General features: G+C 37.9%; 1 protein-coding gene across 1 annotated transcript in view; it reads right to left on the bottom strand.

The window, feature by feature from the left end:
• The window catches only part of STK38L (serine/threonine kinase 38 like), a 76,594-nt gene that overhangs the window by 2,093 nt on the left and 47,685 nt on the right, over positions 1 to 26,816 (bottom strand). Inside the window, exons 3-12 of the mRNA XM_008060964.2 lie at positions 23,640 to 23,691; positions 16,564 to 16,686; positions 15,975 to 16,058; positions 10,095 to 10,218; positions 7,558 to 7,712; positions 6,804 to 6,906; positions 6,555 to 6,616; positions 4,341 to 4,458; positions 3,766 to 3,889; positions 1,400 to 1,495 (exon numbers count right to left, since the gene is read on the bottom strand). Coding sequence (XP_008059155.1) covers positions 1,400 to 1,495; positions 3,766 to 3,889; positions 4,341 to 4,458; positions 6,555 to 6,616; positions 6,804 to 6,906; positions 7,558 to 7,712; positions 10,095 to 10,218; positions 15,975 to 16,058; positions 16,564 to 16,686; positions 23,640 to 23,691 — 1,041 coding nt within the window. The remainder of the gene's footprint in view (positions 1 to 1,399; positions 1,496 to 3,765; positions 3,890 to 4,340; positions 4,459 to 6,554; positions 6,617 to 6,803; positions 6,907 to 7,557; positions 7,713 to 10,094; positions 10,219 to 15,974; positions 16,059 to 16,563; positions 16,687 to 23,639; positions 23,692 to 26,816) is intronic.

Raw genomic sequence — 26,816 nt, 5'->3', positions numbered from 1 at the left:
ATTGATTTTTATTGCTACTGTTTTTCTCAACAAATATTTATTGGCTCTATTAGATGCTAAGTTTACCAAATTATATGAAAGCATATAAATATCTCTACCAAAATTATTCTAACTTATTTATACTTAACATGCTAACTTAATAAACCTAGGTTAGTGAAAATAAGCATAGATACTGGAGCCTTTCTTGCCATGAGCAGTATGACCTTAGGCAGGCAATTCCTGCTCTGTCACTATTTCCTCATTATAAAACCAAGAGATTGGACTGGTATTCTCTAAGCATCCCTGCAACTATAAAAAGAGGGGTATTACAGTTCTGTTCAATGAGATGATGTATGTACAGTATAATACAACATACAGTGTAGTGGTTAAAAGTTAGGTCTCTAGAATCAAACTGCCTGGGTCCAATTCTAGCTCTTTCATTTACTGTCTGTGGCACTGTAGGCAAATTATCTAACTTTTCTATGCCTTAGTTTCCTCAGCTGGAAAATAGGGATAATAATTGTTTCTATTTTATAGGGCTTATTCTGAGGATACGATGAGAAATGCAAGTAAAATGCTTAGAACAGTGCTGGACACACAATAAATGGTTTTTGAAATGAGTAATTACTGTAATAGGTAGAGTGTCTAGCACACAGCAGAATGTCCAGGGAAGATCTGCTCTGAGGAAATGATACATTAGCTGCCTTGGAAGACGCAAATAAGTTGACTAGGCAGGGAAAGGGTAGAGGCCGGATGAGGCAGGCCCAAGAGCAGCATTTTAGTCAAGATGAATAGCAAATGACAACTCTGTGACAGGAAGGAGCAGGAAAGACCATCCAAGAAGCAACCTGTGCAGATAAAGGGTTCTTAACTTTATTCCAAGTGCAAAGGGAAGGAGAAAAAAGGCATGACCAGAATTATGTCTCTAGATTCTGGCTGTGTGGAGGAGAGACCTGAACTACTAAAGACAGTTTGACCAGAAACTGAAAAAAAGTCACTGCTCATAATAAGCAAATTCTGAAAAGTTACTTGAATTGTTTAAACTCCACCCAAATTGAAAGAAGGGACCGTACCTTATTATAAATTAAGGAGAGGCAGCATGTCAGAGAGAGGAGAAAAATGAGGGGCCACAGTGTGAAACATAAATACATCTTTCAAGTGCTAACAGCCTTCACTGAGTATGAATATGAGACTCTAAACAGGTACACGATATGTTTTTTCCTGAAAATGACATTAGCCTAAAACAAGTCATTTGGCTGTAGTCACTGTAGTCCCACTCATAGAATTCAGAAAACACTGACTTACTAACATTATAACGGTGTTACTTTTTGTATTTAATCTAGCAGAATCAGAGGTAAATTAATCACTAAATCCAGAAATTTGTTTTTACTCAGACCTCTCCCAAAGCCTAGGAACATACCTTATGTGCCCCCAGTCTACGCCTTCAAAAAAGGGGTGACCTTTTATTTCTTCTACGCCACCATTTCCAATTCTATTTTCAGAATCAATACAAAATCTAGAACATGGAAACAGAGAAATGATCAGATATACTTTATGTCTAAAGTACTCTAGTTGCATTATTCCAAATATTTCCCTTTTTTTAAAGCAATACAATGCATTTCTTTTTACTGAAGTTAACTGTTTATTATGGGAAATACAGAAGAAAATAAAAATCATCTGTAATTGTGCTATTTAGAGATTACTGTAAATATTTTGAAGCCATTTCCTTCCCTTCTATAATCTTTTTATAATACTAAAAATATTATATAGTAAATATAATATGCATACAGTTTAGGGAGTGAGATATAGTATTATACTTAATATAATAATATTTTATAATAATATTAAAAATATTGTGTTGATACAGTTGTTACTACAGACTACTTTTTTCACTTAATATACTGAGAAAATTTCCCAAAGTCACTATTTTCCTATAAATTTATTTTCTAAAATTTACATATGGAGATATTATAATTTATTTAGCCAGTCCACTATTGTTGAACATTGAAACATTTTTCCAATCTTTCCCTAGTAAAAATAATATCATAGGTCATGTGCTGTGCCTCAAGCCTGTAATGCCAGTACTTTGGGAGGCCGAGGCAAGAGGACTGCCTGAGCCCAGGGGTTTGAGACCAGCCTGGGCAACTTGGCGAGACCTCATCTCTACAATAAATCAAAAAATTAGCTGGGAGTGGTAGCACACACCTGTAGTTCCAGCTACTTGGAAACCTGAAGCAGAAGGATTGCCCAAGCCCAGCAGGTTGAGGCTGCAGTGGCCGTTGAGTGTGTGCCACTGCACTCCAGCCTGGGTGACAAGTGAGACTACTTCTCAAAATTAGTAATAATAATAATAAGAAGAAGAATATCATGATGAACATATTGTACTTAAATATTTACATACAGATCTGACTATCTGCATGGTCAAAATTCCCAGAAGTAGAATTGCTGGGTCAAAGGCCATATACTGTACAGTTTAGGGATTTTAAAAAACAATAAGCCGCCAATTGACTTGTTCCCACAGGTTGTCCCCATTTATATTCTTTCCAGCCCTTCACAACAGTACCAACTGCTTAATCTTAGTTGAGGAGCAGAATGGAATCTTTGGCTTAGAAGATTTCACATATAGACTTTCATGAAATGAATTTCCTCTACTAACATTTTCCCTTTTGCTTTGTTTTTTATTTTTTTATTTTTTGAGTCGGAGTCTCACTCTGTCGCCCAGACTGGAGTGCAGTGGCCGCTCCCGGCCACCGCAGCCTTGACCTGCTGGGCTCCGGTGATCCTTCCGCCTCAGTCTTCCAAGTAGCCAGAATTACAGGCGCGCACTACCACGCCTGGCTAATTTTTGATTTATTGTAGAGATGAGGTCTCGCCAAGTTGCCCTTTTGCTTTAATGGGATCAGGTCATTGCATCTAACAGGAGTGACTTCTGCTTTTATAGATATATCAGTAGCTGAACACAAGACTTCTTCCCACTTCTTAACTCCTACTTTTTTTCTGTAATCTTCCTTTTAAGAATTTCCTTTTTTTTAAAAATTGGAGTCTCACTCTGTCGCCCAGGCTGGAGTTTAGTGGCACACTCATGACCACCCCAGGGTCAACCTGCTGGGCTCCGTTGATCCTTTCACCTCAGCCTTCCAAGTAGCTGGAACCACAGGCACACACTACCATGCCTAGCAAATTTTTTATTTATTGTAGAGATGAGGTCTAGCCAAGTTGCCCGGGCTGGTCTTGAACCCACAGACCCAGGCAATCTACTCGCCTCAGCCTCCCAAATTGCTGGGATTACAGACTGAGCCACCAAGCCCAGCCTAAGAATTTACTTTTTAAAAAACACCTTTTCTTCACTGATCTCTTTGTCCAGTAAGTCTTCTACATACAAACCTTCAAGTTGCGAGTTTTTCAAAGATGTGAATGTGCATGCGCATGTCCAGTCACATAAGTTAGTTCACGTGTCTGGCATACCTTGTCACATGCATGCATCCTCTATAAGTGCTTGTGCTTTTGCGTACTTTACAGTACAGTACTGTTTGTTTTTATGGGTAAAAAGTATTATAAACCTATTATACTACAGTACTATATAGCCGATCATATTAATTGGATATCTCGGCTAACTTTGTTGAACTTAATGAACGCATTCTCAGAACAGAACTCATTCGTATGTAGGGGACTTACTGTATAGACCAGTAGTATTCCTTCTTTCCCTAAAAAAGTGAAATGGGTCTTTTATAGGTACTTGGGAAGTTTTAAGACACTGTGAATTCCTTTAGGAATTTAACCACTAACCTGAGAATTAAGTCCTTGGCCTTCTCAGATATAGGTACCTCTGGAGGAAATACTAGAGTTTCTTTCCAGTTCATCACTTTTCTGTATGTTTCTTGAGGTGTTTCAGAGCAAAATGGTGGATATCCTATGTATCAAGGAAACCGAAAAAGTTTTATCAGCTTTGTGATCAGTGAAGTTCTACAATACATACTAAATATGTGCCACAAGAAATAAAACAACCCTGAATACTTTATTTAACAGTAAAAAAATTCCACCATTCATCAGTTGGCAATAAAATCGCTAATAATGTCAATAAAGTAAAGGTTTAAAGTACTGCCTCCCCACCCCTGCATTTTACCTGAATGGTCATGCAGATTTTGATACATGGGAGTCTGGGTTAAATATTTCCCCTTCTGACTCTGGATCCCTGGAGAGCTCATTGGTATGTATCAGTAAGTATTTAACATGGGGTGGGGGGGGGCATCAGAAATTAGTTTCAAAGAGGATATTTTAACCCATGATATCTGTAATATCTTCAAACAGTGGCACTCAAGGAAATGTATATATCATGCACTTAAATGAATGACAAAACATACCTATTAGCATTTCATACATAATCACTCCCAAAGACCACCAGTCACACAATTTGTTGTAACCAGTCTGCATGAAGACTTCTGGAGCAATGTAATCTGGCGTCCCAACTGTGGAATATGCCTATAAAGGAGAAGCTCATCAACCAGCATTCTCAACATTAAAAATATATATATCTGAGTATGGTTTCCCACTGAAAAAAAGCATAGGAAGTCACAGGATTCATAGAATACATGGCTTCTGCCCCTGAGAAGCTCAACTAATTTATTTATATATGTAGCCCCCCAAAATGAAAAGGTCCAACCTAATAGGCCTGGCTTGTCCACTTACTACAAATGTGTTCTTGGGCAAGTTATCCAGCCTCTCTGAGCCTCAGCTTGTGCTTACAGGAAATTGGAGTAATAACATCTGCCCTCACAGAGCTGAGAATGAACCAATGAAAGGAATGTGCTTTGTAAACCACAGACTACTACATAAGTATCAGGTATTTTCATTATAAACAATTCCAGGGCTTTGCTTACCCATTAGGAAGTTAGGAAGTTCTTATGCATCCTTAATTCATATAAAATCTTTTTTGTGTGTGTGAGTTGGAGTCTCACTCTGTCACCCAGGCTGGAGTACAGTGGCACACTCACAGCCACCTCAGCAGCAACCTGCTGGGCGCCGGTGATCCTTCTACCTCAGCCTTCCAAGTAGCTGGAACTACAGGTGCATGGTACCACACCCGGCTAATTTGTTTGATTTATTGTAGAGACGAGGTCTTGCCAAGTTGCCCAGGCTGGTCTTGAACCCACTCAGGCAATCCACTCGCCTCAACCTCCCAAAGTGCTGGGATTACAGGCTGAGCCACCAAGTCCAGCCTTATATAAAATCTTACAAGAATTGCTTCTTTAATGCAGTGGTTCTCACCTAAGGTTATTTGGAACCATTTGGAAATGTGTGACCACGGACTGTGTCATCTCAATGACTTGGGGAAGGATATGACTGGCTTTTTGAGGGGCAGGGAACCAGGGACTAAGGAAATTTCCTGTCCCAAATATCAACAGCGTTCCCTCTACTTCTCTCTTGGGAAACACTGACCATGTGACTATTGGCCATGAGAACAGGAAAACACACACCTAAGTAAGCACCTGTGAATAGTCTGTAAATAGGGATAAAGAAAAATATTTTTTAGCAGTATTCCTTTTCATCCCACTTAAGAATAGGGAATTCTGTCTGCAGTTCTTTTGTCAATTGTAAAATGTGACCTAAAAGTGACACATTTGACAGTAGAATGAAGTTTTTCTCAATGCACAGCTCAATACATTTTAAAAACAATGAAATGTTTTAAAAGCATAGAGTTTTGCAATTACTTGGGTTAATAAGAGAATAAGCTCAATAATGCAAAGGTCATTTGACTTGGTTTTAAAGGGTATTAGACTATTTTTTTCAGTCTATTTACTTTCCTGAGGGAATGCTGAATTAGTCTCTCTTTTATCATTTGGATGAATTGAACAAATATTTATAGAGTATTTATATGGGCCAGGCACTGTATACATAAATTAGGAAAATGAGGTTAAAAAGGCACATTCCTAACCTTAAGAATGTTCATTGACCTTGTTAACAGGACAAAGGGAAAGAAGGAAAGAAGCCATTCTTCTGTTTGCTTGGTCTTAATAGAGGGGAAGTGGAATGGAGTTACAAACAGTGTAATACTACATTACGGGAATAATTGCATTTATCTGTGTCAGTTTTAAATTTTATTTTATCTATTTTATTGTAACATTGTTTAAATCCCAAACTTCCTGTTTTGGGAATAAAGAAGTTCTTAGAAACTTACAACCACTTTACTTGCTCGTTGATATTTGTTGTATCAGGATATCTGTTGTTCACAGGTATGGAAAATGGGAAAATGGAAATCACAAGGCATTCATTGCAGTCACACCTGTTTCAATGAGTTTTACTTAAAGTGCTAAGTTCTGGTAAACAGATTACTTATTTATAGGGATGCTCAATAAAGTACTCTCAAGTTAAATCACAAAATAAAAGTCAACTGTTTGCTTTATAGGCAAGAAAACTTTACAAAGAAACTAAGAACACGGTGTAATCCCAGAACAAGCACAATCGTTGCTACAAAGAAAATACTAATCATTGTGAAGACCCAAAGTAGTTAAGATAAAACTAGGTAAGACTTTAGGACCAGAACACAAAATTCTTTCTTAAAAACATGGTTGACTCACCAATTGTCTCCTGTTCTTCTTCCAAGTTTCTGCCTTCCTCTTTGAATTCATGTTCTGAAATGCTAATTACAACAACATGGAATGTTAATCATGAGGGAGGAACTCATCAAAAAACAAAATCACACATATACATCTAAAACACATGGGTTTAAGGAGTGGAGAGAGGAAGGTAGAGAACCTCCAGTTCTTAACAGTATTGAATTAAATCAGCTATAATTTCTTAACCAGAGGAAAAAATATCAAACTTACAGAAGTCACTTGGTGGGTTGTGTGTGAGATTTCTGTAGAATTCAGTCCTGTGAGCTTTCTTTAATCCCGTGCATAAACCAAAATCAGATAATTTTACATGACCCTAAGAAAAATACCAGTAAAATCAGGAATTTATATTGACTTTGAGAACAAAAAAGCCTTATTATAAGCTCTTTTTTTTTTCTTGAGTTGAAGTCTCACTCTGTTGCCCAGACTGGAGTGCAGTGGCCGCTCCCGGCCACCGCAGCCTCGACCTGCTGGGGCTCCGGAGATCCTTCCGCCTCAGCCTTCCAAGTAGCTGGAACTACAGGCGTGCGCTGCCACACCCGGTTAATTTTTTGATTTATTGTAGAGATGAGGTCTCACCAAGTTGCCCAGGCGGGTCTCGAACTCGCGGGCTCAGGCAATCCACTCACCTCAGCCTCCCAAGGCGCGGGATTACAGGCTGAGCCACCAAGCCCAGCCTATAAACTCTCTTAAATGCAATTATTATAAAGATTCTTAGCTTGAAAGTCATACAAGTAAAAACGTAAAATTATAAATGTTTGATGATCACGTTTTTAAAAGTAGAAAATAGCCATATTATATTCCCTGATGTCGATGTCATTTCATTCCAGAGTCCTATCCTAGTAAGTCTATGAAATAATGTTTAGCAATAATCTAAATTGCAGTTGCCCATTTCCAATCACAAAATCAGCTCTATTACTCTACAAAATTATCAGCAACCTAATAATCCACCAGTTTATTCACATGCCTTGGCATCTAATAAAAGGTTGTCTGGCTTAATGTCCCGATGGATGAACCCCAACTGATGAATTGCATCTATTGCCAAAACAGTCTCTGAAATGTAAAACTGTGTTTCCTCTTCTGTCAAGGTGTCTTTCTTCATTAGCAATGTCATCATGTCACCTAAATAAAGGAAAGTAAGTACCATGTTATTGAAAATGCCTCAAAGGGGGAATACCTTGTAAAAGCTTTCTTTGTGTCTATACAGCACATGACTAATTTTGCATTTTACGATCCACCTAGTATAATTCTAACCATCTCTGGGGACAAAAAAACAGCATCACTGCATATGCAAATGTTAAGTGACATTTAATTGTTTTAAGGTAGAGTATATGTGAAATCAAATCGGAACAGAACTGGTAATGAAGTACTATCCACCATGCACCTGGAAACCAGATATATTCCTTTAGAGTTTCAAAAACATTCTGAGCTCCTTAGCCCAACACAAATTGGACATCATCCCACTAAAAGAGGCATCTCCAGACATTCTTTTATTTTCAAGGAATTTAAAAATGGAAAAATAATAAGTAGTTTTAATTACTGTAAACACTGGTGCACTTACAACACAAAACTGACAACTGATGAAATTTTTTCATATGTGCTTTGAGTCTTAAAAAAAAATAACAGAAGCATTCTCTGTCCTCCCATTCTATTTTTCTTTCCCTCTTTACTGAGCAACAAATCTTTTTTTTTTTTTTTTGAGTTGGAGTCTCACTCTGTCACCCAGACTGGAGTGCAGTGGCCACTCCCGGCCACTGCAGCCTCGACCTGCTGCGCTCCAGCAATCCTTCTGCCTCAGCCTTCGAAGTAGCTGGAACTACAGGCGCGCGCTACCACACCCGGCTACTTTTTTGATTTATTGTAGAGATGAGGTCTCTCGCTGCCCAGGCGGGTCTCAAACCCGCGGGCTCAGGGAATCCACTCACCTCAGCCTCCCAAAGGCGCAGAATTACAGGCTGAGCCACGGAGCCCGGCTTAAACATATGCTTTCATATATACGTATAAATAAATGGATTTACAGTCTTTTGTGTTTCTGAAGAATTACATAAGTGGTCTCAAATTGTGTACATAATTCTACAGCTTGCCTTATTCACTCCACTCTGAGATCTAACTGTTGAACCAGATATAGCGTGTCACTTTTAACTACCGTAAAATATCTCATCATATAATTAAGCCGTATTTATCCATTCTTCTACTGATGGGCATTTATCTTACAGTTTTTCGTTATTGTGACAATGCTGCAATGAACATGCGGTTATAGGTCTCTTGTGCACATGTAGGGGAGATTCTCTAGGAATGCAGCTGGTATAGAAGTGCTGAATCATAGGACATTTGCATCTTCAGCTTCATAAGATAGCTGTAAATTGCTCTCCATACAAGTTAGAGATCAACTTACAAGAGACCAACTTCCCCTACAGCCTCACCAACACTTAGAATCATCAGACTTTAAATGATTTTACTAATCTGATGAATGTGAAATCGTATCTACTTGTTTTAATTTGCATTTCCCTGAATATTGGTGATGTTGAACATCTTCCTATATATTATAAACTAGCCAGAGTTTCTCTTCTGTACATTGTCTATCACTTGGCCACTGGGTTGTCTTTTTCTTTTTCTTTTTTTTTTTCCATTGGAATCTCACTCTGTTGCCCAGCTAGAGTGCAGGGGCACAGCCACCACAGCCTCGACCTACTAGGCTCAGATGATCCCTTCTGTCTCAGCCTTCCAAGTAGCTGGAACTACAGGTGTGTGCTACCACGCCTGGCTAATTTTTTGACTTATTGTAGAGATGAAGTCTCACCAAGTCACCCACGCTGGTCTTGAACTCCTGAGCTTAGGCAATCCTCTCACCTTGGCCTCCCAGAGTGCTGAGATTATAGGCCTGAGCCACCGTGCCCAGCTGGGTTGGTTGTCTTTTTCTTTAGTGACTTATTTTTCTTAATTCCATACTAATAACAATCTAATTATAAACAGTGAACTCAGAATGGTAGTATTAAAATGTGCCAACTTGGCTGGGCACTGTGGCTCATCTTGTAATCCCAGCACTTTAGAAGGCTGAGGCAAGAGGATTGCCTGAGCCTGAGGGTTCGAGACCAGTCTGGGCAACTTGGTGAGACCTCCTCTCTACAATAAATCACAAAAACAAGCCGGGCATGGTGGCTTGCATCTGTAGTTCCAGTTACTTGGAAAGCTAAGGTGGAAGGATCTCCTAAGCCCAGCAGGTCGAGGTTGCAGTGGCCATGATTGTGCCACTGCATTCCAGCCTGGGAGACAAGAGTGAGACTCCAACTCAAAAAAGAAAAAAATGTGCCAACTTTATCATTCCTTCAAAATAAGCTGGTATGTGGTCAAATGAGCATTATTTTGGAAGTAAATATTTGGAAACTGTCTTTGTCAAACCTCAGAGCTAGGAATATATATATAAGTAAACCTGATCAGTAAAATCATTATTACATATAAAGATATGCTTGTGCCAGTTGTCATTGATACAATGTTTGCTTTTACCTCCAGGGAGAAATTCCATGATTAGATAAAGGTTCCTCTTATCCTGAAAACTATAAAACATCTTCACCACCCAGGCACCATCTGCTTCTACCAAAATATCTCTTTCTGCTCGGATATGGGCCACCTAGATGAACATATTTTTAAAAATAATTGTAACACATTACACACTCATCAAGATATCTCTTACACTTACCCATCCATAACAGTAACAAAGGAAAGATAGCGTTTTAGAAAATATTTGCAGTATATATATATGCATGTTCATATTCTCATTAAATATGAAGAACTTCAGGAAATAGTTTATTTTAGCTTATATCTTTAGGCCTGAAAAGGTGAGATCAACAGGCATATTATGGGAAGCCAAGGTCTTTGAGACAGAGAATCTAATCTAGGTAACCAGAATCTCTACCCAGCCAAGGCTTTGTCATATAAATTTAGGGCACCAGTCTGACTTCTAAAATCAGTAAGCAATGCCCTGTAGGTTGGTATGACATAACCAAGGTATACTAAAAATAGCCAACTATTTTTAACGTTAAACAATGGGGTCAGCTTGATCTTTATTTGGTTGTCAGTAGAAACATTTATAATAACAATTTAAGTTACTTATAATAACAATATTAAGTTATCGTTATAATATAAAACCTTTATAATATCTACAAGCATTAGCTACAGCAAATTCATCTGACTTTTGGGATTTTGCTACCCATTCATCAGACATTTAATTATTAGGGGGATTATTATGTGAAAATGTTGCAAACTGGAAAATTTATGCAGTTCATGTAACTGGTCAGTATTCAGATGCTTTGCATTAATACTTGTATATTTATACACTTTTTCTTCAAAGATTAATAATAAGTTTTTATTTGTTATTTTCAGTGTGCACCATTATGAACTCTGGCCCAAAACACGTGAGAACATGTATTTGTTAACATTTTCATGATAATAAAATATCTGCTTAAAACATCATATTTGGGGTAACTATAGTCTTGCTTGGTACAGTAAATACGCAGATCAAAGCACAAGAGATGGTGATTAGGAACTTGTTTTTGAGCATCAAAATACATTAAAATTCCTCTGGATCTGTTTCATCAAGTAAAGAATGACAGCAAAAAACTTTTCCTCTTGCCTTTTACAAAGCAATTTAAGGTGGCAGAGGAAAAGCCCTAAGCTTTTGGTGTTGTATTTGGTATTGTCAGGAAAAACAACTACATCATAAACTTGGCTCGGTTATTCTTTAATATCTCAAAGCCAGATTACAGGATATACACAGGAAAGTATGACATGGTAATCTGGTACCACAATAGTGGGGAGATCAGTTACTACTTAATTTTGTGGGGTGTCTAACGTTAAAGTGTGATAAAACTTAAAATACTGATATTGCATAGGAAAAGGTTTTCTGAAACAAAATTTAGTGGTGACAAATACAGATTAATTTATGTGGGGGAGGGGGAATAATCCTCAAATGCAAAACCGACTGGATGCTGGGCTCCAGTGAGATTGCCCCCCTACAGGAAAGAGCAGTGGTCCAGAGGCTCTTCAACTTCTGGCAAAACATTCTAGACCAGGGCTGTCCAATACAGACGTAATGCAAGCCACATAAGTAATTTAAAATTTTCTAGTAGTCACATAAAAAGTAAAAAAAAAACACAAAAAACCAGGTGGAATTAATTTTCATATATAGTTTATGTAATCCAATATACCAATATATCTAAATATTATCATTCCAATATGTAATCAATATAAAATTTATTAAAATATTTTACACTTTTTTTTGCACCGAGTCTTCATTTGTGGGTATTTTACATTTATAAAATATCTCAATTTAGACTAGCTACATTTCACATGCCCACTAGCCACATGTGGCTAGTAGCTGGACTACAGCTTGAACTGCTGTCTTTTGTCTTTCCTCTAAAACTCTACCTAGGATTAATCCCATTATGCCTAAGTTAGATTCCTAGTTACCCCCTTGTCTCGGAGGCTATACATCTTTACCCAGACCCTGATCCCATCATTATTCATAATTTTCTAAGCCAAGTTATCTCATCTTTCCTTGCTTTCCAAACCTCTTCCCCATGGAGAAGCATAGCTTGTACTCAACAATGTCCCCTAGAACCTCATCTCTGGATGGTTCCTATCACCTCAACTTAACTGAAAACAGGGTGAAAATTGCCCAACTATACCAACTGGTTTCACTTTAAATTCATGACTACAAGTCTCAATGAGTGTTCAACTGCATTTCCCTAGCAGTTCTACTTCCCCCACCTGAGGATAACAACTCCTCTCTCCTTAAGCCTCAAAGCCATCCTCCCTCTTACTCCTTGACTGAGGGTTCTGTCTTCCTGAAGCCTTTTCAAGAACAGCCTGCTCTTCTCTCATATTTTGCCTGGTGAGGAGGTGGGTTTCCTCCTCATTCTCATGGCTGCTTCTGAGTCATTTTGACACCTTCCTTCATGCTGTGAGACTACATCAGCCGTCACCCTTCCTTATAGCTGTCATTTACCAAACTGATAAAACCCCTCACTCTTTCATGACTTCGATTTGTGGCTTACCATCTTTCTTTCCACCCATGGATGAATTTCAGCAGTCATAGGAGGAACCATCAAATACCCTATCTATACAGTTCCTTAACCTCTTCCTCACCCCATGATCTTTTCCTCTACTACGCCTCAGCCACCCATGGTAATATTCTTTTCCTTCTCATGACCAATAATTGTGCCCCCCTCTAAAAACCTCGGTTTTAAGGAACTCTATTTCTGACCTCCAAGTCTTTATCTTCCCAGGTATCTTATTCTGGTACCTCCATCTCCATTCCACGAGTCCTACTACTTTTTCTGTTACACTCCTCATAACCTTATTTCTTTTTCTATCTAGCCTAGATTCCATCATTATGATCACAATTTTCAAATGACTCAAACTCCCTCATCCTTCTCTCCCTCCACTGTATTTGCCTAGAAATACACCTGCCCTTATTAAACCCAAATGTCTATTCTGTACCTGCCCCTGAGCAACTAAGGGATATGAGAGAAAAACCACCCAACTGTAGCAACTGGTTTCCCCTTAAATTCATATTTACCAATCTCAGTGAGCATTCATTCAACTATCTTTCCCTAGCATGTCTGCTTCCCCACACTTCAAGATGACTATTTCACAACTTCTCGCTCCAACCGCTGACAAGCCACCCCTGGCTCTTGTGTCTTCCAGTACAGTCCTGTAATAACCTCTCTCCTGCATCTTGACTTTTTCTCATCACCACTAACACTTTTAATCCTAAATATCGCTTACCAATCTATTCTTTGTTCTGCTTCATGTGAAAGATAATCTAGGCTGGGCACAGTGGCTCATAGCTGTAACCCTAGCACTTTGGGAGGCTAAGGCGAGAGGACTGCTTGCACCCAGAAATTCAAGACCAGCCTAGGCAACATGGCGAAACCTCATCTCTAAAAAAAAAAAAAAAAAAAAGCCCAATGTGGTGGTGCACACCTGTGGTCCTAGCTTAAGAGGCTGAGGTAGGAGGATCATTTGAATCCAGGAGGTCGAGGCTGTGGTGAACCACTGCATTCCAGCCTGAGTGACACAGACCCCAACTCAAAAAACAAAAACAAGAAAGATTTATCTCCACTTCTTGCTTCTTCCCATTCTCTTTTCCACTATTTCAATTAGACTTCTGTCTCCCAATCCATGGTAACTGTTCTTGCTGTTACTAATGTTATGAAATTCACGGTCTGTTCTCCTCTTGCTCTCTCTCTCAGCAGCATTCAACACAGTTGACTATTCACCTCTTCCTTTAAACACTGTCTTCTCTTGGCTTCCATGACATCACATTCTTCTAGCTTCCCCTGATACACTGTTCTTTCCCGACCAGCTTTGCTGGCTCCTCCTCTGCTTGGTGCTCCCTGGGGCTCAGATCCAGGCCCTCTTCTCTATCCTTACTGATCCCTAGGCAATTTCACCTTGACTCATCCCTTTCCCTCACTACTCTTATCCATCCTCTCACTCCTCCAACAGTCCATCAGGGCAAATCCTGCTGAATCTTCCTTCAAAACGTATACTTAACTATTAAACTTTTCTTCAACTGTACTGTCTTAACCAGAGTGTAGGCCACAATTACATCCTGGCTGGGAGTGATACATACTCTCTCAACTGGTCTCCCTAAACTCTTACTTTTCCTGCAAGTAAGCAAAGGGATTGATTCATCTTCATAAAACTTAGAACAGAGATGCCAGTCCTGTTTAAACAAAACCAAACACCTCCAATGTCTTCCCACTGCACTTGGAATAAAATCCAAATTCCTGATCATGGTCTTCAAAGCCCTCTGTGATCTGGTGCTGCTTACCTCTCCCACTTCATCTCTAATCACTCTTCCCTTCACTTCATCCTAACCATCATGGTTTCTTGGCCTCAAGGCCTCTGAATTTGACACCCAGACCCTTGTTCTACCAGATTCTTATACCCATATGTTATTATTTTTCATCATTCAGTCTCTCATCAAATATTCCCTCCTCAGACCAACATTCCTTGATCGAATTCTTCCTCCCTAACCCAATCATATGCCATCACTTATCGCTTAAAGAAAAACTTCTTCATAGTACTTATCAATCATGACGATTTGATGTAGCTGTCTGTCCTTTTGCTCCACTATTGCAAAAGTACAAGGATCAGGTGTGCCTCATCAATCACTGTATTCCCAGAACCCACAATTCTTGCTGCACCACAGGCACCCAATAAATACTTGCTGAATGAATGAAATAACAAAATAATGCAGTGAAAATCCAAGAGGGTCATAGTTAAATAAAAATCAGAATTATATTGCTGTAGTAACAAAGTAAGCTTTGGATGGGGGCTAAAACACAAAGCATAAGGAACAGGAGGTATCATCTCCCTCTATACCCTGCTGATAAGTACTTCAATAAATCCCATATGCAGTTTAGGGTCCTACAGAGTGTCCACCCAGCCTGGAAACACAAGTGAATACATAAAATAATACTATCAATGTTTTCTGACATGGTCACACCATGGAACTGCAATAAGTCATAGGAAACATGGACAAAGCGTAGCATACAAAAAAGAATAGTTACAGATTTTGAAAATACATAAAATTAGCAAATTATCAGAAGAGTAGTTTGACTTTTGATATGTGCTAGAGATTGAGGGTGCTGAGAACTGTCCTTTATTTTCATTACAGTCAGAAAAAGAGGTATTTCAGAAGCTATTTTGTTATGGACTGAATGCTTGGGTCTCCCCAAAATTCATATGGTGAAGTCTCAATCCCCAGTGGGGCTGTATTTGGATATGGAGCCTCTAAGGAAGCAATTAAGGTTAAATGAGACCATAAGGGTAAAATTAGTGTCCTTATGAGAAAAGTCACAAGAGGGTTCTTACATGAGCATGTATGCTCTCCTCTCTTTCCTGCAGGCACCAAGAAAAGGCCATGTGAGGAATTAATGAGAAGGTGGCCGTTTGCAAGTCAGAAAGAGAGCCCTCACCAGAAACAGAAACCTGCCAGAACCTTCATCTTGGACTTCTAGCCAAGATGTGAGAAAATAACTCTCTGTTGCTTAAGCCACCCAACCTATGGTACTATTGTGGCAGTCTGAGCAGACTAATACGCAGGTTATATATTTGGAAGAAATTTTAAATATAAGAAATGAAAAACAGACAACCCCTTTGGGTCCTCTCCCACTGAGGGAGCTTTTCTGTCCTCTCAATAAATCCTGCTTTCTCACTTCAGAAAAAAAAAGAAAAGAAATGGGAAACACTAAAAACAGGCTATCAAAGAATCAATAAGATTATATAGTAGGATATGTCCATTTCTTTTTTTAAAATTGCAGTACAAATACTCTGACACCTAGTGGAATGTTATATGTGTTAAAGAACCCATACCTGCTCTTTTTCAAGCATATCAGCCTTTCTCAATATCTTCATTGCATAGATATGGCCTGTATCTTTCTTCTGGACCAGCCGCACCTAGAATATAAATGTTAAACAGTCACTACTACTTATTCAGGAATGAAAGGCAATCTCCCTTAAAGAAAGCTGGGATTTGCCATTGTTGGTATTTCAGGAATTATATTTTAATAATATTTCGAACTACCTTAACTCATTTGCAAATGGCAAATTTTTTACTTTCCTAATACTGAGAGCGGGTAAAAAAAAAATCTGAAGCTGGTTGCTGCAAACTTCTGTTGTTAAGCACAAGTAAAATGGTCTTTTCTAAACTGTCACCTTTTTTACAATACAGCTGAAAGTTGCAGACAAATCCAGTATTTGCCTCAGACACTACTCTGATAAGCATTCTGTACTTTGTATTTTTATTTGGATTATAAACCTGAAAAGACAGTCTTCCACGATGAGGTAAATTCACTTCAGTAGCAACCAGAAACAGAATTTGGAAAGACGTAAATTCATGTCAGCAGTTGCAAATGAATTAAGATATATATTTTCAGCTGGTGACTTTAGAAAAGCAGCACACCTCTCCGAAAGCTCCTCTTCCTATAACCTTCAGAGACTCAAAGTCATCCAAGCCAAGTCTGGTCCTCTTGAGCCGTAAGAACTCTGTTTCTTTGCGAGCATGTTGTGATCGGCGTAACTTTTTCTATTAAAAAAAGATCATTTAAAAGGACAATTTTATAATCCAAAGGAGCTTACAGTTATTAAAAGATGATACACATAAAAATAGGGGTTAGATATGTTAAATATTATATACCAGTGCTATCATTTACCAAAGTCAAGAGCTTATTAAGTATAGAAAGAGTAAAATTTTAAAATTGTAAAAAAATTTGTAGCAAGTGATACATCTTTACTCTTGAGGTGGATTCCATGAAATATTTCACCTTAACTAGTCCATCATATTTATATTTGGACATAAAGACAAAGATAACATAAGGTTATATATAAAATGTATATAAATACAATATACATAATTTATTCACTCATCAATATGCTAACTTAATTCCATAAATAAAAATTAAGCTTTAGGAACTGTTAATATTCTGATATTGATCTTCACTGCCAGGAAATCTGCTTTACTTTGATTCCCTAATTTTCACAGTGGTTCACTCACAACTACTGAGATTTGTGCAACAAAATAACACAATAGTCACATTTCCATAACGATTTCCTTCAGACAGGATTTACTCTTGGACAAAATTTAATAAACTGCTTGAGGCTTGGCATACAACCTTTTGAAAATATAAAATTGTGAAAAAATCACAAGAAGTCTCATTAAAATATCCAACTCAGTAATTTCATAATTGATTCTACAAAGATCACAAAAAAACTACCATTAATAAACAACAATGCGAAATATCTGAAGAGTACATGTGTAACAGGCATTTATTGAACTGTCCTAAACCTCATTTTTTCTCCTCACCAAGAGAAAATTCTGATTTTTGACAGTTAGCTCCTAGTAGAGGTAACACAGTGAAAATTAAGATCAGTGAATAAAAAAAAACAAAAAACTCCTGTTCATCTTCAACTGAATGCTATTAAGCTTTCAGTGGTTCAATTCAAAGGGAAAGACAAGTTAAAATGACCAGGCCAGGCACGGTGGCTCATGCCAATAATCCCAGCATTTTTGGAGTTCGAGGTGAGAAGATTGCCTGAGCTCACGAGTTCGAGACCAGCCCGGGCAACCTGGCAAGACCTCATCTCTATAATAAAACAAAAAATTAGCTAGGCGTGGTGGTGTGTGCCTATAGTTCCAGTTACTTGGAAGGCTGAGGTGGAAGGATTGCCTGAGCCCAACAGGTCAAGACTGTGGTGGCTGGGAGCGTGCACTCCAGACTGGGCGACAGAGTGAGACTCTGAATGAATGAATAAAAATAAAATGACCAGCCGGGCTCAGTGGCTCAGCCTGTAATCCTGCGCCTTTGAGAGGCTGAGGTGAGTGGATTGCCTGAGCCCGTGGGTTTGAGACCCGCCTGGGCAACTTGGCGAGACCTCATCTCTACAATAAATCAAAAATTAGCCAGGTATGGTATCCCGTGCCTGTAGTTCCAGCTACTCAGAAAGCTGAGGTAGAAGGATCGCTGGAGCCCAGCAGGTTGAGGCTGCGGTGGCCGGGAGTGGCCACTGCACTCCAGTCTGGGTGACAAAGTGAGACTCCAACTAAAAAAATATATAAATAAAATAAAATGACCACAGCAGCTCAGAAACATTGCTTTGAAATATAGCTCAAGGTATAGTCCCTCCCTACACCTGTGTATATCTGTTTTAAAAAGGAGGCGGGGAGATTGCTTGAGCTCAGGAGTTTGAGACTAGCCTGGGCAACACAGGGAAATTTATCTCTACAATAAATCAAAAAATTAGCTGGACATGGGTGGCGCACACCTGTAGTTCCAGCTATTTGGAAGGCTGAGGCATAAGGATTGTCTGAATCCAGCAGGTCGAGGCTGCAGTGGCCGTGACTGTGCCACTGTACTCCAGCCTGGGCAACAGAGTGAGACTCTTAACTAAAAAAAAAGGGGGGGAGGGGTCAGGCGAACTATTAATTAGAAATGTATGTTTGTATCATCAATGCAATGGAATCTGATACTTCTAACAGTTAATCTAAGAGGATGAAATCAAGAAACTATGTCTTCAAATAGCTAAATGAAGCTGTACATTCAACACATAAATAGTGTAAATACGACAGTATGAAGACAAAAATCAAATATACAAATGAAGAAGCTTTACCGAATGTCTTTTTATGCATCTGATATTGATTATAAAATACAAAAGTACTATGGGAAAAGTAAGGAGGCAATAATGAAAGAGGGAAAAAAAATTTTTTTTGGTGAGAAGTCAGGCTTAAGGAGAAAGTAAGTGACTATAATAAAGATATAATAACCATTATTCTATTTGCCTAAAAGCTATCCAGATCTGGTGTCTATTAGTTTAAAAAATAGACTTCTCTAATTATGAAATTAGGGTGATTTTTCTTTTTCAAATATCTGTTTAATGGAGCTAAAATTACATTTATACACTTACAAATATGTATCTTAAAGCAATAGTAAAGATTTTTTTGCTTTTTACACAGATGCAATGACAAATACCATTTTTGTATGTAATAGATATTCAAAAATATCTTTTGAATAATAATTTTTTAAAACCTGAATTACTAGTAAAACAAGATAGTCCTCACAAAGTAGCTTATTTTAAATTTTAAGACTAGTTTTTTAAAAGGCCACTTGGTGGCACTATAGTATAATGTCCTTCAAGGTAGTAAAGAGGTTTTTATTTGATTTTTTGGCTGCATAAGTGAATAAATTAAGAATTTTGAAAGATATTTTGAATCGCTCTCTTTATGTATTATAAAACAGAGTATAGCTGGGTGTAGCTGCAGAAACTGGTCTAATCTGAATGGAAACAATGACATCATTACAGTTTTATAAATTATCTGACAGGTTGTAATACACAGTAGGTTGTAATACACAGTAAGTAAACTATTTATGTAGTTTGGGACACAGCCACTTAACAGCAAAAAGGGAAAATCATAAGTGTATGGAACACATAATTCTACAAAAATGAGAATCACCTATAACATTGTTATATTACGTTTTAAAAATCTATTTCATGATTTCAAGACTTTGGATTTGCAATCCAAAGGTAGCTGAAGAAGAAAAGAAAATACAAAAAACCAGCCAGGTGCAGTGGCTCAAGCCTGTAATACCAGCACTTTGGGAGGCTGAGGTGAGGGGATTGCCTAAACCCACAGGCTCAAGAACAGCCTGGGCAACTTGGTAAGATCTCATCTCTACAATAAAAAATCAAAAAATTAGGAGGGCATGGTAGTGTGCACCTGTAGTTCTGGCTATTTGGAAGGCTGAGGTGGAAGGATCGCTGGAGCTCAGCAGGTTGATGCTGGGGTGGCCGTGAGTGTGCCACTGCACTCCAGCCTGGGCGACAGAGTGGGACTCCAACTCAAAAAAAAAAAAAAAAAAAATCAATGAAAAAGCAAGCCGATCTGCTCACAACTCATACAGATTAAGTAATTAAGTAGACTTGAAAGACAAAAAACACCTATGTGGTAATCACACTCTTTCCTATACAAAAAAGAACACAAACCTGCGACAGGCTTCACATTTCATGGCTCCATTTGTAGCCTGAACTTATTATTTTGGTTTTCCACTAGAGTTAGTAACATTGCATGTTTGATGGGATTTGCTTAAGTAAGATTAAACTAGAAATTGTTTCCTTTCTTTCTCTATTCCCTTTTATACAATGTTCCTCAAACTCTTCACCTGCAGAGTACCCAGGTTTTACATAAGACAGCATATACAAAAGTTTTGAGATATGAAAGGGTTCAGCTAGCAACTCATCCATTTTATTTATTGATTTATTTTTGAGTCGGGGTCTCACTCTGTCACCCAGGCTGGAGTGCAGAGACAGCTCACAGCTTACTGCAGCCTCAACCTTCTGGGCTCAGGTGATGCTTCCTTCTCAGCCTCCCATGTAGCTGGGACTACTAACACATGCTACCACATGCTCAGCTACTTTTTTCATTTTATTTTTTGTGCAGATGAGGTCTCACTATGTATCCCAGACTGGTCTCAAATTCCTGGTCTCAAGCAATCCTCCTGTATTGGCCTCCCCAAGTGCTGGGACTACAAGTATGAGCCACCACACTTATGCATATTTAATTTTTATGAAACAATTTTCTTTGTAAAAGCCTCACCACACATAAAGATAGTTCCAAATATTATGATTGATCAAGATAGTTTATTTTATAAAATTTTACATAATCCTAACAGTAAGCATTTGTAGAATAACAAGATCTTTACAGATAAAATTTAGAAGTTTTATAAATAGGTATTATGGGCCACTGACTACTTTTATGGGAAAAAATCATCTCATATTTTCCACAAGTAATTTAGAAAGCTTAAAAAGTTGCCCAGGCGGGTCTCAAACCCACGGGCTCAGGCAATCCACTCACCTCAGCCTCCCAAGGTGCAGGATTACAGGCTGAGCCACCGAGCCCGGCTACTTGCCAATATTTAAAAAGGAAAAAAAATAGGTGAGCCCACATAAAAGTCCAGATTTCCAGCTTCTCTTGACAACACAGAGCCAACAGTAGCAATCCCCTTTAGATGGGCCATGGTCTCTAATTTGTTAGTATCCACCACTGATGCCAGTCACCAGGTGACATGTCTAAGTAGGCTGGGGCTCTTGTTTTCTTACAGCAATGTAAAAAATGGTGTGTCTTTATCAATCTACTTCTTTGTGGAAGTAAAGGAAAATATTCTTATGAGTTGAGTTTGCAAACTGCATGTAGGTCAAAAGAATACACCCTAAGATGCCATTATGAAACCAATCTAGCCAGTTTACCTGCCTGACCCCTGGGCATCTGTTTTTGTAATCTCCCCCCTGTACTGCAAATTAAGATCTTATGTTTAAGATTTCTATATCAGGCAACCCCTTTGGGTCCCCTCCCACTGTGGGAGCTTTTCTGTCCTCTCAATAAATCTTGCTTTCAAAAAAAATTTCTGTATTAATATACTGTATATTAATACATTATAATTAGATGGTTATTAATTATAAGAAAGTTATAATACTGATGAAAACAATGAGGAAAGATATGCTTAGCCTTATTTTTCTCTATAAATTGGAATACAGATTTAAATCATTACCTTTCTCACTAAAATTTAAAGAACACAAATGGAATGAGCTATTAAAATATGTGTTGTAGTAATTTTATGTAAATAATAGTAACTAGCTTTAAATGTAAAAATATTAGCCGGGCTCGGTGTCTCAGCCTGTAATCCCAAGCCTTTGGGTGGCTGAGGTGAGTGGATTGCCTGAGCTTGCGGGTTCGAGACCCGCCTGGGCAACTTGGCGAGACCTCATCTCTACAATAAATCAAAAATTAGCCAGGCGTGGTAGTGCACGCCTGTAGTTCTAGCTACTTGGAAGACTAAGGCAGAAGGATCGCCGGAGCCCAGCAGGTCGAGGCTGCGGTGACCGGGAGCAGCCACTGCACTCTAGTCTGGGCGACAGAGTGAGACTCCAACTCAAAAAAAAAAAAAAAAGTAAAAATATTTGAGTTTTCTAGGTTGAGTCCACTAATTAACAAAGTAACTACCTTTTGTATAAATCATAAAATATTTTGTTATTTGATTTAAACACTGCAACTATACAGGTACAGTCTTAGGAAAGTGCAGGGAAGATTAAATAACAATTTGATTTAAATTTATCATCTGGTGGTCTGCTCTTTCAATAAAAGAGACACTCTTTCCTGATCACTGAAACTACTGAGCTAATTAATCTGGGTTCTCCCTATCTTCCAGAAAATAAAGCAGACCTTTCTCAGTAAACTAGTCTAAGCCTAGCTTTGCAGTCCATGCTGTCAACTTACCTTGCTATTTTCTTTATTGTATTCTTCATGGCTCAAATATTATTTATTATTTTGTATATACCTCCTATTTTTAATGTAAATTCTACCCATTCCTTAGAATTCAAATCAATTGTTACCTCTTCCATGAAACCTTTTCTGATGCTCTGAATTGGGAGAGGGAGGTTTCAAAGTCTGCCACATTCTATCATGAATACATATTTTTACTTATACACACACACACACACACACACACACACACACACACAATCTCTCTTTCTAATCTTACAGTCCTTGAGGGCAAAATCCAGGGTTCATTTATTCACCAAATATTTAATTTAGCTCTCTGCCAGCTCTGAGATGTGACGCTGAATAAGACCTTATGGAGTTTCCAGTCTCTGGGAAGATGGCATTTTAAGGCTACAACTGGGACAAGTAAGGAGTGATGGTAGAATGTAGAAGTACCTTGAGAGATTAAGGAAGATTTCCCAGTGGAAGTAAGGGCTAAAGTGAGACCTAAATCTTCTTGAGGAATAACAGGACTTGGGTAGATGTAAGAAACAGTTCTAAGCAGCAGAAATAGCATGTAGAAAGGTCACAGGCAAGAGAGAGGTATTTAAAGTAATTCCTATTAGTTAGCATGGGGGGCAGGTGACAGGAGGTGAGGTTGGAGAGAGAAGCAGAGGCCAACTGGTGAAGGGTCTTGTATACCCATATGAAAGAGCCTGCCCTATTCTGAAAGCACTCAGGAGGGAGCCAGTAAAGGGTTATTAAGCATAAGAGTGATCAGATCTATTTTTAGACAGATTACTCTGGTTACACTATGAAGAAAAACTGGGGGTGGGAAGTAGAGAGACCAGTTGGGAGCAGTTATTCTTCAGGTGAAATATACAGTAGTTTTAAACTAGGGTTGTAGTACTAGACTAAAGAAGTGGATGGTTTAAAAAAAAAAACTTAGAAAAAAACTTGAGAAGAGTTAGTATATGATTGCGTCCTCCTGGAGTCTACCTTTCTTGTTCCACATACCTAGAATGCTATGGAGTATGTTCACTAGATATATGTTCTTGGAATAAAAAACAACGCTGCCTCCTTCTAAAGATATTCATGACAGCAACAAAGAAGCCCATACTCAGATGATAAACTCCACATTATCTAAGTTATAAAAAATCATCTGATATCACTGAATGAAGAAGTCACTGGGGTTGCTTTTGTACAGTAATTACAGGTAATTACATTACCTCTTCATCTGCTAATCCTTCTTCTTCCATGGCCACTTCTAATTTCTTCTGCCTTTTCAAAAGAAAAAAATCATTTAAATTTTAAATACATTCCTAACTATTCCCATTTAAGAAATATACAGTTGTTTATTCAAGTTAACCACTTCAGTTTACTATGCTAACAAAAAGTCTTTCAAGTTGGATCAAAATAATCACTAAAATAGTTTTCTTCCTCAAAATATAAACCCAGGTTTCCTTTTCTCACACTGGCCAAATGAATAATTTACTTCTCAAGCTTACTTCACTCTCCTGCCTAAATGATGTTTAGGTGACTGATGTTCTAATATGGAAAACTCTGTTATCTAATGTTCAATCCACCAAAATCATTAATATTTCTCAATGTTTATACCAGAGTATTAAAAAAAACAATAGTGACTAAAAGTACAGTTTTTTAAGATGAATGCATATCCCTGTGTTTGAATCCTGGTTCTAACATTTATTGGTTAAATGACCTCATCTAAGTCCCTCACTTAGACTCTAAGCTCGATTTTCCTAAGGAAAATCAATCAAGGAAAGATGTTCAATGCAATTGAGTGTATTTTATTCTATTAAAATTCTTTGAGAATTGAAAAGTCATATATGCATATAAAAAAGCCACTAACTGCCATTTGCTTTTCTAGATACAGCCAAGTTCAGTTATTCTTTTTTTTTTTTTTTTAATGGCACGCTTAAAGTCAGTTAAGCTAAGTAACTGGGGCAGGGGACAGGTTGGATGAAATAACTAAAACTAGAGAAATGGTTGTAGGACACATTTTGAAACTCATTTCCAAGTGAATATTAGCATTTTATTTATATTGTGTTGGTTTTTCCTAAATACAAGCCTGGGAGAACCCCTCATTAATTTTGGTGTGTGCCAGAATAACAGTTACTTTCCAGGATTTAACCAAATGGGTGTAAGTAAAGGTTGCGGACTGAAACCATCCTACAAATTTTTTTGTATTTGTTATTCATGACAATTTGTCTGAAATCATTATTAAGATCACGTATTTTTCTTTCTTATGGAAAATGTGTAACAAAAATATCTAAAGTCTGTAGATAAAGCAGCAGCTCAAGGGACAGAATGAGACCTAATAGCACATTCTCCGCCCACACACTTCCTCAGCACCTGTCACAGGCACCTAGCAGGTGCTTATCGCGCTGATCGCTATCTTCCTTTTCCACCCGTTATTTCCCCTGGGTCCCAAGCCTTAGAGTGGACAAGCTCCCAGCATCAGACTTGTGCCGCCATTTCATACCCCACCTCAGAGCGGCTTGCTGAATGAATTCCAGTTTTCTCCTCTATGAAAAGGACCCAGAAAGAAAGAGGACCATTCTTCTGGAAGGAAGTATCAATATACAAGCAACTTTACTCTTTATTTACTCAAACCTTCACTGCCCCTTTTCTTCAATTTTTATTTTATTTATTTTACTATACAGAGGTGGGGTACAAGTGAGGATTAACTACCTAAGTAGACTGCATGAAGGTGAAGTTTTGGTTTCTAACTGGCCCTACCCTGGTAAAGGACCAGTATCCTTTGTGCTGTCTCGAGTCTTGCCAAGACTAACACTTCCTAAAATCTCCCCTCACTCTGGGAAGAGATACAGTAATTTTTATCCATTTCTAACAATCTCAACAGAAAGATCCATGACTTCTCTCGTACCTTCTAAAAAGCAATAGTCTTCTCCCTAAAATGCTCTTGACTTTGCTCTGATTAGTACTTTATAAGGTGTATGCATTTATTTGAATAGTTAAGCCTTGAAAATACATTTTTTTAAAAGTCTAAGCTTTTAAAAAATATGAGCTATTAAATTTGGTTTCCATGCTGAGACTGCATTTTTTAAAAAATAACAGCAGATTATTTTATTCTTACTTTCTTTTGTTTGGAAATAGAGGGAAAAAATGAATTACTTTAAGGTTTCAGCAAGAAAAGACAATGAACTTTTAAAGTTCTGAGAACTTTTTAAGTGCCTGTTTTTTGAAAAAATATAGTCTGTCTTTCTTTGGTTCTCATCTACTTTATGCACTCTCTCATGATGATCTGATCACTTCCAGAGATGTTAATTACAGCTATAATTAATTAATGTTATATTTCTATTTATTTCTAACTTTGTGCTTTCTATTCTGGTATTTCAGTTTTTCTTTTCTCTTGCCTTCTTTTGAACTAATTTTTTTCTCATTCCACTTTTTCCTTCTACTAATTTGGAAGTTGCAAACTTTTTTTTTTATTTTAGTGGTTAACCTGGAAATTCAACATAATTTGTCAAAGTCTAAAGTTAATCTTTACCCTGTTTCTACAAAGATCTTTAAGAACTCTTTAATTCCAATTACTTATCTCTGTACTTATATTCTGCTGTAGGAAAATATTTCAATTCTATTTTTTTAATGTAGAAGATATTATCATTATTTTTGTTATTTTATAGAACTTTTGTTGAGATTTATTCACCTATTACCATTTAGATCTTCTATTTGTGATCACTTTCCTTTGGCCTAAATTGAAACTGTTGGAATTTCTGCTGGTGGTGAACTCTTAGTTTTTGCTCATCTCTGCTCCATTCCTGTTCCTCTCTTCCTTCACAAACTTTTAATTAGAGACATGTCAGCTCTTCACATTCCCTCTTTTTTAACTCTCACATATCCCCACTCTCTCTGTCTAAATTTATTTCTGAATAATTACTTAAGTCTTATTTTCTAGTTCACTGATTCTCTCCTCACTTGTATCTATTCAGGTTCAGCTCCTTACTCTTCTCCTCTGGTCCTATTTCACTTAAATTGTACCACTCTCAATTTGCCCAGGCATGAAATTTTATGGCCCATATTGACTCATTTCTGTCACATTTCACATTTGGCTAGTTGCCACATTTTGTCAGTCTTTCTCACTTGTCAGTTCTTCCCTATTGTTGTTGTCACAATCCTAATCCAAGCCTCCTTTCCATTTTGCCTGGCTACATCACTAGTGCTTATCGTTTCTAATTCCTCACCCTGCCCCCAGACCATTCTACGTATCACAGCTCAAGTTCTCTTCCAGAAAACACTTATGACCATCTAATTCTTCTGCTCAAATATCAAATCTCTCCACTCCATGAAAACAGCTACATTAACAAAGGATCCAAGGCTCCCAGGATGTTGAAATCTAGCACATCCTGTGCTTCAGCTAAATT

The sequence above is a fragment of the Carlito syrichta genome, unplaced genomic scaffold (assembly GCF_000164805.1).
Source record: "Carlito syrichta isolate Samal-C Ts95f unplaced genomic scaffold, Tarsius_syrichta-2.0.1 Scaffold93672, whole genome shotgun sequence".
NCBI classification, from domain to species: Eukaryota; Metazoa; Chordata; class Mammalia; order Primates; family Tarsiidae; genus Carlito; species Carlito syrichta.
Note: the sequence above shows the minus strand (reverse complement) of the source record. Positions and strands in the feature narration are given on the sequence as shown.